This window comes from Hyposmocoma kahamanoa, unplaced genomic scaffold (genome assembly GCF_003589595.1).
Source record: "Hyposmocoma kahamanoa isolate Upper Pololo Valley unplaced genomic scaffold, ASM358959v1 116, whole genome shotgun sequence".
In the NCBI taxonomy this organism is placed as follows: Eukaryota; Metazoa; Arthropoda; class Insecta; order Lepidoptera; family Cosmopterigidae; genus Hyposmocoma; species Hyposmocoma kahamanoa.
Window position 1 is genome coordinate 5,440,129 of NW_020653391.1, and position 14,786 is coordinate 5,454,914.

The 14,786-nt window shown below is 34.9% G+C and overlaps 1 protein-coding gene across 1 annotated transcript in view; it reads left to right on the forward strand.

The window, feature by feature from the left end:
* Positions 1-14,786, forward strand: part of LOC113239733 (GMP reductase 1-like) — a 40,836-nt gene that overhangs the window by 14,450 nt on the left and 11,600 nt on the right. Inside the window, exon 2 of the mRNA XM_026476829.1 lies at positions 12,133-12,252. Coding sequence (XP_026332614.1) covers positions 12,133-12,252 — 120 coding nt within the window. The remainder of the gene's footprint in view (positions 1-12,132; positions 12,253-14,786) is intronic.

Consider the following 14,786-nt stretch of genomic DNA (forward strand, 5'->3'; position numbering starts at 1 on the left):
GACGCTCTTGCCAATACCTGTTTCTGCCGCCAAGCAGTAACGTTAGCATTACTGCGTTCCTGTTTAGAAGGGTAAAAAGGGTGCTGGTGAAATTACAGGCACATGAGACTTGTCAACTTATGTCTTACAGTGTCGGGCGCAGTGGCAGTGCCCCTTAGATCTTTGTGATTTAAAGCTCTGAGTGGCACTGCAACTGTTATAGACAGGGGTGTCCCGTCACTTGGTATTATAAAAAAAACATAAAACTTTCTCTAAGCTACGCGAATTTTTTTAAATTCAATTTTAGCGTTGAGATAGCTACGTAAAATTGTGGTTACCTTGACTTTTACGTGGCTGGTACGGACATGATCCTGATTCTAGTTAATTAACTGGCAAGCCTGCAAGTCAATATTGGAATATATGCTATACTATAAAATACTTCTTTTGGTATATACTTGTTTGTCGATCGAAATTTTTTGAAGAATAACCATTTTAATCAAAATGGAAGTGTATTACTTTGCTAATTCACGTATCCAGTGAAGGCAAAATTGGTGCAAAATAGTTGTGCATGTGTTGAATATTTATTTCATGGAATTAATTTTTCCACCCTCATATTCGTTTTACATAAAATTAATTAAATAAATAATACAAACCCAACTATGGTTACAGACACGACCAAAAAAAATATACCCAAAATGGTTGTTGATTGTCGATCGAGAGACGAACAATCAAAAGCTCACTGAGTTCACGGAGTAGTAAAGAAATTTACTTCCATTTTTATTAACACGATTCCCGCAAAGTAAACAGGTATATAAACTCTTTATTCACTAATATCATAATATGACAAACACAGGTTAAATAGGAAAGAAAAAATAAAACTTCTTTTTATGATATCAAGTAACGGGACGTACAAGTCGTGCGCCTGGTGGTAAGCGACACGCCAGTTCATAACAGTTACAATGCCACTCAGAGCTTTAAATCGAAAAGATTCAAGGAGCACTGCCACAGTGCCCGTCACCCTGAGATATAAGTTGACAAGTCCCATGTGCCTGTAATGTCACCAGCACCCTTAACTCTTTAAAACCGAAACACAGTAATGCTGACATTACTGCTTGGCGGCAGAAATAGGTAAGGTGGCATACTTCCCTGGACGAACCCTTTCACAAGGGGCTTTTCTGCTACTGTCATGGCAGTGAAAGGGCGCTGTCTCAGCATATGCCTAAGTTCCCTAAGACGCTGGTTTTCAGTCAGAAGCGACGGGAGGGACTAAATGTAGAAGTTATTTTTAAGCAAATAACTGGGAAACAAACAAATTGTTCATTGAAATTATAAATATAATAAAATAATAAATATAATAAAGTGTGAACAGTGCTTCAAAATAATCTATACGATATGTAAAGTGCATGTGCAGATATGAATATAATGATGATTTCAGTTTCTTTACTGTCAGAAAGTTTCTTGGCTGGCGATAACACTGAATAAAAATAATAATAATAATATTTTTACACTTAGCAAATTCGAAGTTAAGGAAAGATTGGTCACATGTAGAACACAGTATCGAATCAAAAGTATGGATACTGTACTCATGAGTAGTATCGCATAAAAAGTATTGTACTCATAAAAGTATCGAAGCAAAAGTATCGATACCTCAAGGTATCGATACTTTTGTTCTGCAAATTCTCTCTAATAATAATAATAATAACGCACACACTCAACGTAGTCCCGCAATAGCGAAAACCCTGTGTCGCGGGTGCCATGGACACGCATAGACAACCACAAATTACACCCAAACTTACGCGAGAAATGGCAGTCCGGCATGGTGACCGTTCAGGCACGGAGACAGTTTAAGTTAAAGTTAAGTTAGTTTAAGTTTAGGTTAATAATAAAAGACTGAGCAAATCGATTAATTGATCAATTCAATCAATCGTTATTTCACATAATTTTTGTTACATAAATTTCCGACTCCCCTATATAATCTCTTAAAAACAAAAATCTTCGTAACAGTCTGTTCCACGTTTTTGATATTTTATTGCCTGCTTTTGCGAATAAACGTTCTGAAGAAGGAACAAATTCTGAATGGCGGGGTACTCAAATATAACATTTTTCAGGTATGTTAATTCAAATGTTTCTCATTATTTTTCTTCATTCTCATTCTTATAGAGAGGCAAAAAAACACTACAGCGAAGTCATTTGTGATGAAGGTTGCCATTTTAAAAATAATTGCAAGGTGGCTTGTGTTACGATATGAGGTGTGTTAAGTAGAAATTATTCAAAACGATACGATACTTGTCAAAAAGCACTAATACCTAAAAAGTATTGAACGAAAAGTATCGAGTACAAAAGTATCGATATCGGAAGAAAAAGTACTCGATATCGAAAGTATCGATAGTTTTTCCATGTTCCTAGTCACATGGCTATTAACGCTAAATCATGAAGAGACCGAACAGCTTCTTATAACGTTATTTTAAGTTGTGTGGCGTGTATTTAAATGATTAGATATTTATTACTTTTTCTTGTACTGATGTAGGTATAGTATTATAATCCATTGTAAGTACAAAATTTTCACCTGTCCATAATTTTTTAAAATTTTTATACCTTGATTCAGAGAATCTCCTCCTAAAACACAGGTTTATACTGGTTCAGGAGTTGGAAGCTTATATACAATTACAAATTATGTTGTAAGTCTTTAAGTATTTATATTGTTGTAGCAGTAGAGTTCCTCGTGAAAGAGTTTGTCCAGGGAAGTACTTGCACCTTACCTATTTCTGCCGCCAAGCAGTAATGTCAGCGTTACTGTGTTCCGGTTTTGAACGGTTTAGGTGCTGGTGATATTATAGGCACATGGGACTTGTCAACTTATGTCTCAGGGTGACAGGCGCAGTGGCAGTACCCCTCAGATTTGAGTGGTATTGCAGCTGTTATGGAAAGGCGTGTTGCTTACCATCAGGCGCATGACTTGTTCGTGCCGTTATTTGATATTATAAAAAAAATTGTCTAACCTGCATACGAGTAGTCCACTTGCAAACAGCGCTATGTGACATTTTTAATGATTTTTAGATAATAGCGTGAAATGGATTCATATTTTGAATAATTTCAAATATTTCAACAATGCAGTGCCAAAACTTGGTATATTCTGAAGAAATCAGTGTCAAATGTTGACTACTCTTGCAAAAGTCGCTATCTTTCTTAGTTTTACACTTTCAAAAGTTTCCATTTTGTCGTCAACCTGCTAACGCTGCTCATTGAGCATAAACTCGTGCAAAATCCGTTATTTTGTTTGGTATTTATTATTTTGTCAACCGAGAGGTCGTTCGTGTTCATTTATTAAAATCTTGCCCGTCAAACATTTCGGCGAAGATTGGTGGTTTATTATACATACGAAATCCTTGAATTTTATACTCTAAGGGTCGTATTCCAGAACTCTACTCAATGCTTAAGTCAGGATTTGAGCAGACTTGAGTATGATTTCAAGCACTGGAAATACGACACTAATGGCAAGTACTTGAGTATGATTTTTAGTGCTTTAAATCATACTCAAATCCTGACTTGAGCATTGAGTAGTGTTCTGGAATACGGCCCATACTATCGGGCAAGTACAATCAAATGTGACCGAAGAAGAAGAAATCACAGATAATGAAGATACATTGAAGAATGACGACATGGTGTCTAAAGGAAAATTAAAATTGATTTAAGTTGTATTTTTTAATATTATTATAATAAAACTAGGCATGTTATCATTGTGTTGTTGCAAAACTAGTTACGTTAATTCTAAACAATTACAAACTAGTTATTTTAAGTTTACTGTTGCAAAACTCTCTATGCTCAATTTTTAAATGGAAATAAAGTTTAATACAGTGATTTTCTTTCTACATATTATTATTTAATATTATTAAACACAATATTATTTTTACTCATATGTAAAGTACGAAACAAAAATATTATTATTATTACACAACGAAAAGACGCAATGTAAGATATCTCTCAGCTTCATCGACGACCTTTTCAAGGTCAAACGAACTTTTGTATATATACCCTGTGGGATCAATAATGTCTCTACGTCTCTTATTTATTGCTTAATTACATTGGCTCCAACCAACGCTCGTTCCGCACTTCTATTATAATAATCGTATGGATTTTTTTATATCCATGGCTCTGAGTAGAAGAGAAGCTACGATGCTTTAGAATGTAGTGGATTCGGGCCTTAAGAACATACAAATGTAAATATTGAAAAAATTTAAAAAATTGCATCTGAGATGCGTATATATTTGTTTTTTCAAACAAATCAACATTTCTGGCCCTTTACAGGTCCCAAGAACACAGCTAAGTGATGTAAATTGGAATGTTCTTTGGCAAATTGAAAATAGATTTATTATTAACTTTTGTAATTATAATACTGAATATGGTGGTTTACCATAAAGTTGAAGACTTTACCGTCTCTGTCAGCATTTTTCTGAAAAATATTTTGATAAATTTCCACCAAATCGAATTCCTACACTTTCGCACTTGCTTATTTATGTAACTAAATAATATAAAAGCGAAGAAGCCATGATAATGAGACCTGTAAAACAACGTCGTAGCACCTTCAGTGAGACGACAATAGGTTGAGTGGATGACGGATTCTGTAACCGCACAGCGCACACGCTGCCAGTTTTGTTAATTATTATTCGTTACATTTATTATTTATTTATCTTCTGTTTTTATTTGAATTATTGTTATTACTTTTCTTTTCTTCATGCTGTGCTTTTCAAATTATATCTAATTTTGTAGTCGCAAACTGTTATGTATTTTTTTAGTAATGTAATGTGTGTGTACTGTGTTTTATACAGAATAAATGATTTCTATTCTATTCTATTTCTATTCTACCTGTATAGGACACGAAATGTAGGATGGTTTGAAAAAACAAATATACACGATTTAGATCTGAAAGTTTGAGAAATAGTTTCATTTCCTATAAGCAAAAATTTAAGAATGTTTGTACCCTTGTTAACCGACTTTAAAAAAAAGGAGGAGGTTATACGTTCGGCTGCATGTATGTTTTCAGATATCTTCGTCAATTTTGGACCGAGTTTGAAAAATCTTTTTTTGTTTGAAAGGGAGCACTCTCGTCGTGGTCCCATTGTCACCAAATTAGAATCTGATGAGGGGATCCTATGAAAATAGAAGGAAATCCTCAAATTTTATAGGCATGTCCTTGTATTCACCAATTTCTCCATCAATTGTGTACCGATTTTGAAAATTCTTTTTTGTTTGAAAGGGTATACTTTCGAGGTGGTCCCTGATTCTGTTCCAGGTTCTTGTCGGCTATCACAAATTACTAATTATTTTCTGCAAATAAAGGACTTTTCACTTGACACAATACATGTAATTAACAAATCACCATGACAACCATGACAACCAGAAAAGAAAATACAAAATGTAGAAAGAAGTCCTTAACAGTCTCATTGCAAGTCAGAATCTGATAAGGGGATCCCATGGAAATCGAAAAAAGCCTGTAAGCAAACTTTTGAAGTCTTTTTTTTTTCAATGAAAAAGTTACAATTATTTGGCATTGTACTCGGCAAAGCCTCGTGGTCTAAACACACCTGCTCGACTGTAAGAATCCTCATTATGCAACGATTGCCCATATGTACCTATCAGAACTGGGTAAACATTCCAATGTTTCATTAGCGACTTTAATACTGTAAAGACAGGGTAGTGATAGGTACTGTACAAATAAGACGTCCACAATCATGATATGTGTCATGAGTGTGGAGAAAATGAGGGGGTGGACTGGTGTACACTCTGAAATATGAGTATTATTACTGTCACCACGTCTTTTATTATGTTGAACAAAGCCATTTATTCCTCACATTAAATTATTTGGTGTCTAGGTAATGACGTAATTTATTACCTGATATGTTAAGGGCATGTAAATTATTGAGAACATGTAATTTTTAGTCCGTACTCTTCAGCCGCTCTGGGAAAAGCGACTCCTTTGTACATTTGGGCCGAGTGGTGCTAAACATTTACTATATAAATAATAAATTCATTGTTTCGGTGGCTGTGTGACTTGTGGCACCGTCTTCTTGAAATCACATGTTAGTGAATGTCAGAACCGGACACAGTAATGCTGGCATTAATGTGGCGGCAGAAATAGGTAAGGTCCTGGTGAAGTTACAGGCACATGGGACTAATCACATTATCTCAGGGTGACGGGCGCATTGGCACTGCAACTGTTATGGACAGGCGTATAACTTACCATCAGGCGCACGACTAGTTCGTCCCATCAGATGACGTTATAAAAAAAAAACACAAATTACAGAGTCAAATGAATTATTAGAAATTATAATAAAATAGTGTATTTAACAATAACAAAACGTCAGGATAGAGCTATATAAAATTATTATGAGTCACAATGAATAATTTAAAACAAACAATTAAAAAATTAAAAAGTATAAAAAACAACAATTCATAAAGTGTTAAACAAATTTATTATTCTTTTACGGGGTAACAGCGTTTTTGTAATAATAAATGTCTCAGTCTTTTTTAACTAGTTTTATGTCGTAATAATTTTAATATTTGTGGCCTCTCTCTGAATTTAAACTAAAACTGCTTTACTTCTACTAAACGTGTTGAGTGATATCGATTTGAAAGAACTCTCTATAGTAAACGCTGTATGGTTTCATATAAACTTCCAGATGGATTTAAAAAAATCAACTATTAAGAAATTGTCATCAAAATTTTACAAACAGGTAGGTAATTGTGGGAAAAAAAATACAGTGTGAATTAATAATGATTTTGTATATAAATATAATAACGCTTTTAGGATGCTGTTCAGATTACTAAGATGGTACTGTGCATCAGGCATGTTCGCAGAGGTATACGGAGGATAATACGGAAAAAAATCGTCGTGTCAGAAGTAGCCACAGCAGAATCCTAAAAATGGTTGCAGGCATATTTGATTGTCCAATACTAAAGTTGGGTTCTAATTCTAAAGTTTGGGCTGGGCAAATCAAATCAGTTTTTATATACATTAAATAAATATTATGTTGTGTCGTTGTGTGAGAGAGAGAGCGAGAGAGAGCGAGAGAGAGAGAGAGAGAGAGAGAGAGAGAGAGTTAATGAACAACTGTCTCATTTATTATATCAAGTTTTGTTGCCTAAATGACTAGCTTATACATATGGAATACTAAGTACTTTTAAATCATGCAGGTATTCTCGATCTAAGATGTTTGGAATAAGTATCGTAAATGACAAATGTGTGCCTACAATTCTATATTATTTACAAAGAGCAACCCATTTTCTCGCTCATTCTTCTCAAGGGAATCTCCCTGACGAATGAGCAGTACAGATTAATCAATAGGACAATTTCAAGTGTAATTTGGTTACCTATGAAACAAGGATTATTTGAGTTTCAGTTAAATAGTACCGAAAATGTCTTTTTCTCCCGGGATTTTAGGCCACCGAATCTTGATTTTTTTTCCCGGGACACGGATATTTAGCGAAACTGAAAGCCTTTTGTGTGTATGTGTATTATTGAATTTATATGATATATTGCAACAAAACCAGTCTTGCTCAAGGTCAAAATGTTATACCTGATGTGCATCTAACAGTACATAATGGCCTACATTGTCTCTGAGTCACTACCATATCGTAACGTAGATAAAACCCATGCAGCGCGTGCGCCGTCTAGCACGTGTTCTGATAATGTATATTTTCATGAAGTATCGTAAATTACTATTGTGATGAAATTGCGTTTAGGTTAATAAACCGTTTATTATTAACAATATATTAGGGATATTTACATTTACTATTACTTACAAAATTTATTTTTCACCTCACTCGCTCGAAAAGGCTTTAGTTCTCATTAGAAATTTGCGCGCAATAGCTATTTTGCATGCTAGCGTGGAAGAGGTTTTTGAAATTCGAACTTGACGCTGGACTGTGCACCTCACTTTTCCTTCTATGAAAAAAAAGATAATGACACGTTCTACCATGCGATTTTCTTATATTATTATTATGTAATAAATCCGTTGGTATATTTTATTCTTATTAATGTTAACAATTTTGTCAATTGTGACAATGATAGCTAATTTGGTTTTTTATACCTGATTTGTAATAATTCAACTGTTTTTCTTTCATCTACCATTTAGAGGTCAAAGTTGTGTGTTTCGTTCGGCAGCAAAGTTGTTTTGCGTCCGTGCCTTGAAACCCTCGCTACGCTCAGAATTCTATTTTTGAATCTCTTAATTCTTAAATCTTAGACTCCTTGGATGACTCAGGTTTCCAATACAAGCACTCGCGTCAAACAATAACTACGCAGTCTTGCATAACAAATAACTATTATACCGTTGCCACCAACTGTATACGTCAAAAATACTTTTATCACATGACCGCCATCAAAATAATATGAACTACATGAAATAAATTATGTAGGTATATATGTAAAATTATTATTTTATAACTCTCCTATGAAACATAAAACAGTTAACGACTAATTTGGTTCGTATAGATTCTTTAAGCCTCTCTCCTGAAATAAAAATAAAAGTAGTAATTTTGCAGGTGTGGTCTTATTTATTACACCAAAGGTAGGATTTCATTAAATCTTTTTTGTACTCCTGTATTTATATGTCTATGTGTGTGTCCATGGCACCCGCGATATAGGGTTTCCCTAGTGCGGGCCTATGAGAATATAAATATAAAAAATAATAATAACGCACACAGCGTTATTATTATTTTTAATTTTTAAAATGGATGATGGTGGAATTCTTAAAGGTTGCATATTAATATGCAACCTTTAAGAATTCGAAAAGTTTCTTGCTCAATAAAACTAAGGCGAAATAAGTGAAACTCTCTGAGGGCGATACATACCTGTGCGTACGAAATAAAGACGTAAAAAAAATACGAAAGACGTGTCCGTCATCGTGTCTTTTACGTCAGATGGTTATGGTTATTTTATTACATTGTGTTTTGCTTATCTTTCTAAAAGCAATTTAACCCTTCGAATAAGATCATCACGTCGAAGGAGTTTGATAATCTTTGAGTGACGCCACAGCTGGCCTCGTGGAAAAATGTCGTCAATATAAGCCCTTATACGGCTCTACTATTGGTCAGTGAGGTGACATTTTACTGGATTAACAGGCATACGTACAGCTATATCCGCGGCTTACAATTATAAATATGAGGCGATGCATAAAAAGTGGCACGGTGATCGATCCTTGAGTGACGCCACGGCTGACCTTACAGAAAAATAATTGGTCAATTAGGTGATAATTAGCTGTCTAACCAGATATACGTACAGCTTTGTATGTGCTCGGCTTATAATAATAATTTCAGTCGATGCATAAGATGTAGCACTGGGGTCGATCCTTGAGTGACACCACAGCTAGATTCGTAGAAAAATAGCGTCAGTATAAGTTATCCTTATATGATTTTACTATTGATCAATTAGATGACAATTTGCTGTTGGAACAGATATACGTACTATATATACGTATATCTGCGGCTTAGGCTACATATATAGCTATATCCGCGGCTTATAATAGTAAATACGAGTCGATGCATAAGAAGCGGCACCAGGATTGATCCTTGAGTGACGCCACGGCTGGCCTCATAGGAAAGTTTCCGTATAAGCCCTTATATGACTACTATTGGTCAACTAGGTGACAATTATCTGTCTGCATAGACATACGTACAGCTTTGTATGTTCGCAGCTTACAATAATAATTTTAGGCGATGCGTAGGATGTGGTACCGAGATCGATCCTTGAGTGACGCTACAGCTGGCGTCGTTGAAAAATAACTTAGTATAAGCCTTTGGATGATTCTATAATTGGTCAATTATGTGACAATTAGTTGTGTGAACGGACATACGTGGAATTATGTATGCGGCTTACATAATAACTTGAGGCGATGCATAAAACGTGGCACTGGGATCGTTCCTTAAGTGTTGCTACAGTTAGAGCTTCGTAGAAAAACAACTTAGTATAGGCTTTTCTGTGAATCTATTATTCATCAAATAGATGACATTTTGCTGACCGGACAGAGATAAGTACAGCTAGTCCGCTTAGCAAACATTAATAGGTTTGTACAAACTCAAAGGTCTCAAGCCATTAGATGCTTTAATAGCAAAATGGTTGAACTATTTTCGCCAGACTCTTGCAATTATGGAAAAAATCATATCCAAGGCCAAATATCAGGGGCAGACCAGTCAGTGTGTCATCCCTGATACCCTTGTATTTCGGTACAATTCACTCAGTCGGACATTGTTAGCGCCACATAGTTGGCAATGTGCCCTGATAACCCAACCAACGGTGAACAGTCGACACGTCTGCGAGGTTTCCGCGATTGCTTTAATTAGAATTTATCGCGCGATCACGTGCTTTTGCATATGTCACGTGAGCACGGTTGACAGTTGCCCCATTTTTTACGGATTACCCTCTTTTACAGACTATACGAAAAATCCTACTTTAATTACAGGTTTCTTCGCATTTAAGCGCACACTCTTTATTCTATAGTTATTTTATAATGAAACTAGCTGATGCCCGCGACTTCGTCTGCATAGAATAAATACATCAAGTAGCTTACTGTACTAGGTATACAAATTGTCATAGTTTTATTGTTTAGCCACACAAACTCTTGTACCTTGTTTCACACCTTTTAAGATTGTGACAATAAAGTAACCTAGTCCTTGTCCTAGGTCCTATCTATCTCCATAACATAATTCATTAAAATTGGTTCAGCGGTTTAAGCGAGAAAATGTAACAGACAGAGTTACTGTCACATCTATAATATCACCTGCTTGAAAGTGACGATGAGGTCAACAACAATGGAGTATATACACCTATGCCTATTAACTTGCAGTTCACGGAACAAATCTGCGGGTAGGGATTCCATTCCAATGCCATCGTCTTATAAATGAGGAAGCGAAACGCTTCCTTTTTGCAAAACACTAATACTGCCCTCCTTGTCATGACTGACGCCTTTGCATTTGGTAACCTTCGAGATATTGGCACCTAACCTTTCTTTTTATTTGAAAAATGGCATTACGTTGATTAACGATAAAACTGAAACTAAATAAGATATAAAAAATCGCTTATAGGGTGGTGTAGACCTCGTTTCGCTGATTCCAGATATCGCATTGTTAATACAATAATGTATTAACTCAAAAAGTGTATTTTTTTTTCAGAAACGATAAATAACGAATTACTAACTTTAAAACAAATTATGCATAGCATAAAGTTTATTAGCGACATCTAAACAATTTCCTACTATATATTTAAAAATGGAAGGGAAAAATTAATTTCATATTTTTGAGAATTGTTTTATCCATAATTAGCTCACAATAAGTTTGTCTTATTTAGAGTTAAGAATCTTGCTTTTCATAATATTCTAACGCCTGTTGTATTGACGTGTAGATATTGAAATTTTACGTTCAGCAATAGTATAATCTTGAGTTTCACATATTTCGAGTTACAACACTATTGTAATAGTAGTCCGATGTGTTAATGTCCCAATTTCGCTAAAAATGTGGATTACGCTACTTATAATATGGAGGGCAATATCAGTCGCCAACGTGTGACAAAAAATGGAAAACCGAAAAAATAATGTTTAAAGAAATGAAATTAAAAAATAGATCTACTTTTCTCTTACCGTAACTTCATACCTTATCCATCTAGGAAATAATCTCAGTACAGAGTACTAAAACAACTGATCTCAAAATTGCGTGTAATTAGGTCTATTTGCCAAGTTTTAGTTGAAATCGGTTACCGGAAAGTGCGCGAAACCGGATTCATCCCCTAGTTTGCCACCCTTAGAGGTGGAATATTTTCTTCAAATTTAAAAGGGACCAGTATCCTTTTTCCTACAAAAAAAAAATATCAAAATCAGTTCCCAAAAAAACGGAATTATTGCGTAATATGCATAAAAAATACAGTCGAATTGAAAACCTCCTCCCTTTTTGAAGTCGGTTAAAAATAAAAATAATAACAGGTCGGCCTTTATTTACTAATCGCGGCATGCACCCTTTCAACTAACGGCGCGGCGGCAGTATTGGTTTCTAAATTTTGCTGATACTAGAGAAAGAATCCTATCTTACTTAGACTTTTAAGTTCATACGTTCGTTACACGTGCACGTTAATATATTTATATAATATTTCCTGTCTTTATTTTCCAGGTAGAATTATACCGAGAAATCACGTTTCGCAACTCAGGACAGACGTACCGGGGTATCCCCGTGATGGCCAGTAACATGGACACTGTAGGCACTTTTGAAATGGCACTGGAATTATCTAAGGTATTTATTATTATGACTTGGTTGTACCACCTGGCTAAAGACCTTTACACATAACATTATTAAGTGTAAAACAGTACTAACCTTAATAACAAACAGAATAAGCAGTAAGTAAATAAGTAAAATAATAAACTGTATGTATTAGTAGAGCTCCTTATGATAGAGTTCGTCCAGGGAAGTACTGCCACCTTACCTATTTCTGCTGCCAAGCAGTAATGTCAGCTTTACTGTTTCGGTTTTGAAGGCTAAGGGTGCTTGTGAAACATGGAACATGGCACATAGAACTGTGATTATGAAAATATGGGTTAGGGTGACGAGCGTAGCGGCAGAAACCTTCAGATCTCTGTGATTTAAAACTCCGAGTGGCACTGCAACTGTTATAGAAAGGCGCGCAGCTTACCATAAGGCGCACGACTTACTGTTTGTTCCGTCACTTGATTATTATAAAAAAAGTATTCCATTTATATTGTAAGGGACAAATAAAGTTATAAACAAATAATAATACTTGTCTTGTTCTACACCCACGAGAAGTTACTGATAGGACCATCCGGAGGTCCTAGTCTCGAAGCACGAAATCCGTAGATACGGACGGCCTTTTTCCTACTGTGGATGACTTGTGGTGTCGATGTCCAACAATGAAAACAACCTTCGAAACTGTCGAAAGGCACGTCCGAAACTGTCAAATCGCGTTGTCATACATTAAATATATAGAAATTTTTATTGAGATAATAATATATGGGTCTGTTTATGAAAAATACCTGAAAATATAGAGTTGAAATTCATTAAAAAATTTAATTTAGGTTTACTATTCTGAGAAGTCTGGAATTAAAGGTATTCCAGTTTGAAGTTTTGGAGGTTATGTGTTACGTAATCAATAAAATATATTCGGTTTATTATTATATTGAAATAACCCACAGAAGCCTTAAACAGAGTTAATAGAAGCTGAATGGTGCCGTGGGTTTGTGACGTGACGAACGTTGAGAGGAAATTATTTTTTATATTATTACGGTCAAAAGGCATGAAGAAAGCCATAACAAAAAACTAAGTTAATTAATACATATCACAGACTATTGCACTGATAACTCGGACATACATTCTTTTTTTGTGAAACGTGCCCTCTATCCCTGATTTCGGGAACTTTTTCGTCAATTTTCCTATTTTCTAGCATGGTATCTTGGAGAAGGAATTATCTACTTTATTTTTTGTAATGAAGTAGTTAATCTCTTATTACAAATCGATCCAATCAGTATATTTTATTTTATGTGAACTAATTTAATGTGGACCATATCCATACGTAGGTACTGAAATTCTTTTTTTGGCGGCTAGAAGTCGCTTAACATTAAGAAACTAAGAAACTGACAGTTGTAGATATCAGTCCGGTTACGTAATAATTAGTTTTTTGAGTGAGTTTCTTCTAAATATGATTTTATTTTCATACTTAGAGAGGGCGCTATCATAATGTGAAAAGCTTTTTTATTCAAATTTACAAGTTTGAATAAATTTATTTTATTTTGACATTTGAAGACGCTTTTAACTATGATTTTGCCATTGTTCTTTTGGGTCTGTTGTCAGGCCATTTTATTCAGTCATTTTGTAAGCTAAGTAATTTAATAAATACGTAATACAAAATTCTCAAAAATATTTACTACTTTTCTGTAACTATTAAGTTTTTTTACTCGTAGTGTTTGCTGTTATAAAATAAATGAAAAATTCACTCTTCACAGAAATGTTGGAGCAGAATGCTAACCACGTGAAGAGAGAAACCAGGATAAATAATAATTGCATAGATACTGTATATTTCGATATGTTTACACTGGGTGGCGCGACAAAGATAAAAACATCTGTAGGGCTAGCACAATAAAGCGCGAGATTTCTATGCGAGAATAGCATATCTCGCGCCTTATGTCGCTCTCGCGCAAGTCGCGCCTTATCGTGCTAACCCTACTGTTTACGTACAGAGACACGAGGCAAGGGCGAATACAATTTGTTTTATTGTTCGTACGAGAACATAACTTCATTTTCAAATTCAAATCATGACATAATGTATTGAACAGCCTTTTACTTTTATGATGTGCATAGTCAAACATGTTTATTGCTTCCTTAGACACGGAAAAATACCCGCAGCCTCTCTAATTCTTGTAACTCTATGTACAATATTAGTCGACAGAGTTACAAAAATTGAAGAGGACGTGGGTTATATTTTTCTGTATCTAATGGAGCAATAAACGTTTTTGATGTAACTCCACTTATGCTATTCTTCCATGAGGGGTGCGAGCTTTGTACCTTAATGAATATAATAAAATATTACTGTGTCGTAATAAGTAAATGTCGTTTGTCATCTATTCTCACCATGTTTTCCTTTACAGTAATTTGTTGACTGAAGAAAATGGTATGCGATCACTGCTTCTTTGTTAATGTTTTTTCTAATTCCAAAAAAACAAATGTGCGGATCTCGTGCTTCAAGAGTAGGGCCACTGGAACGACATTCCAATGGTTGTAATATAGTCTTTCTGGTCATAAAATAGTAGAGGGGATTT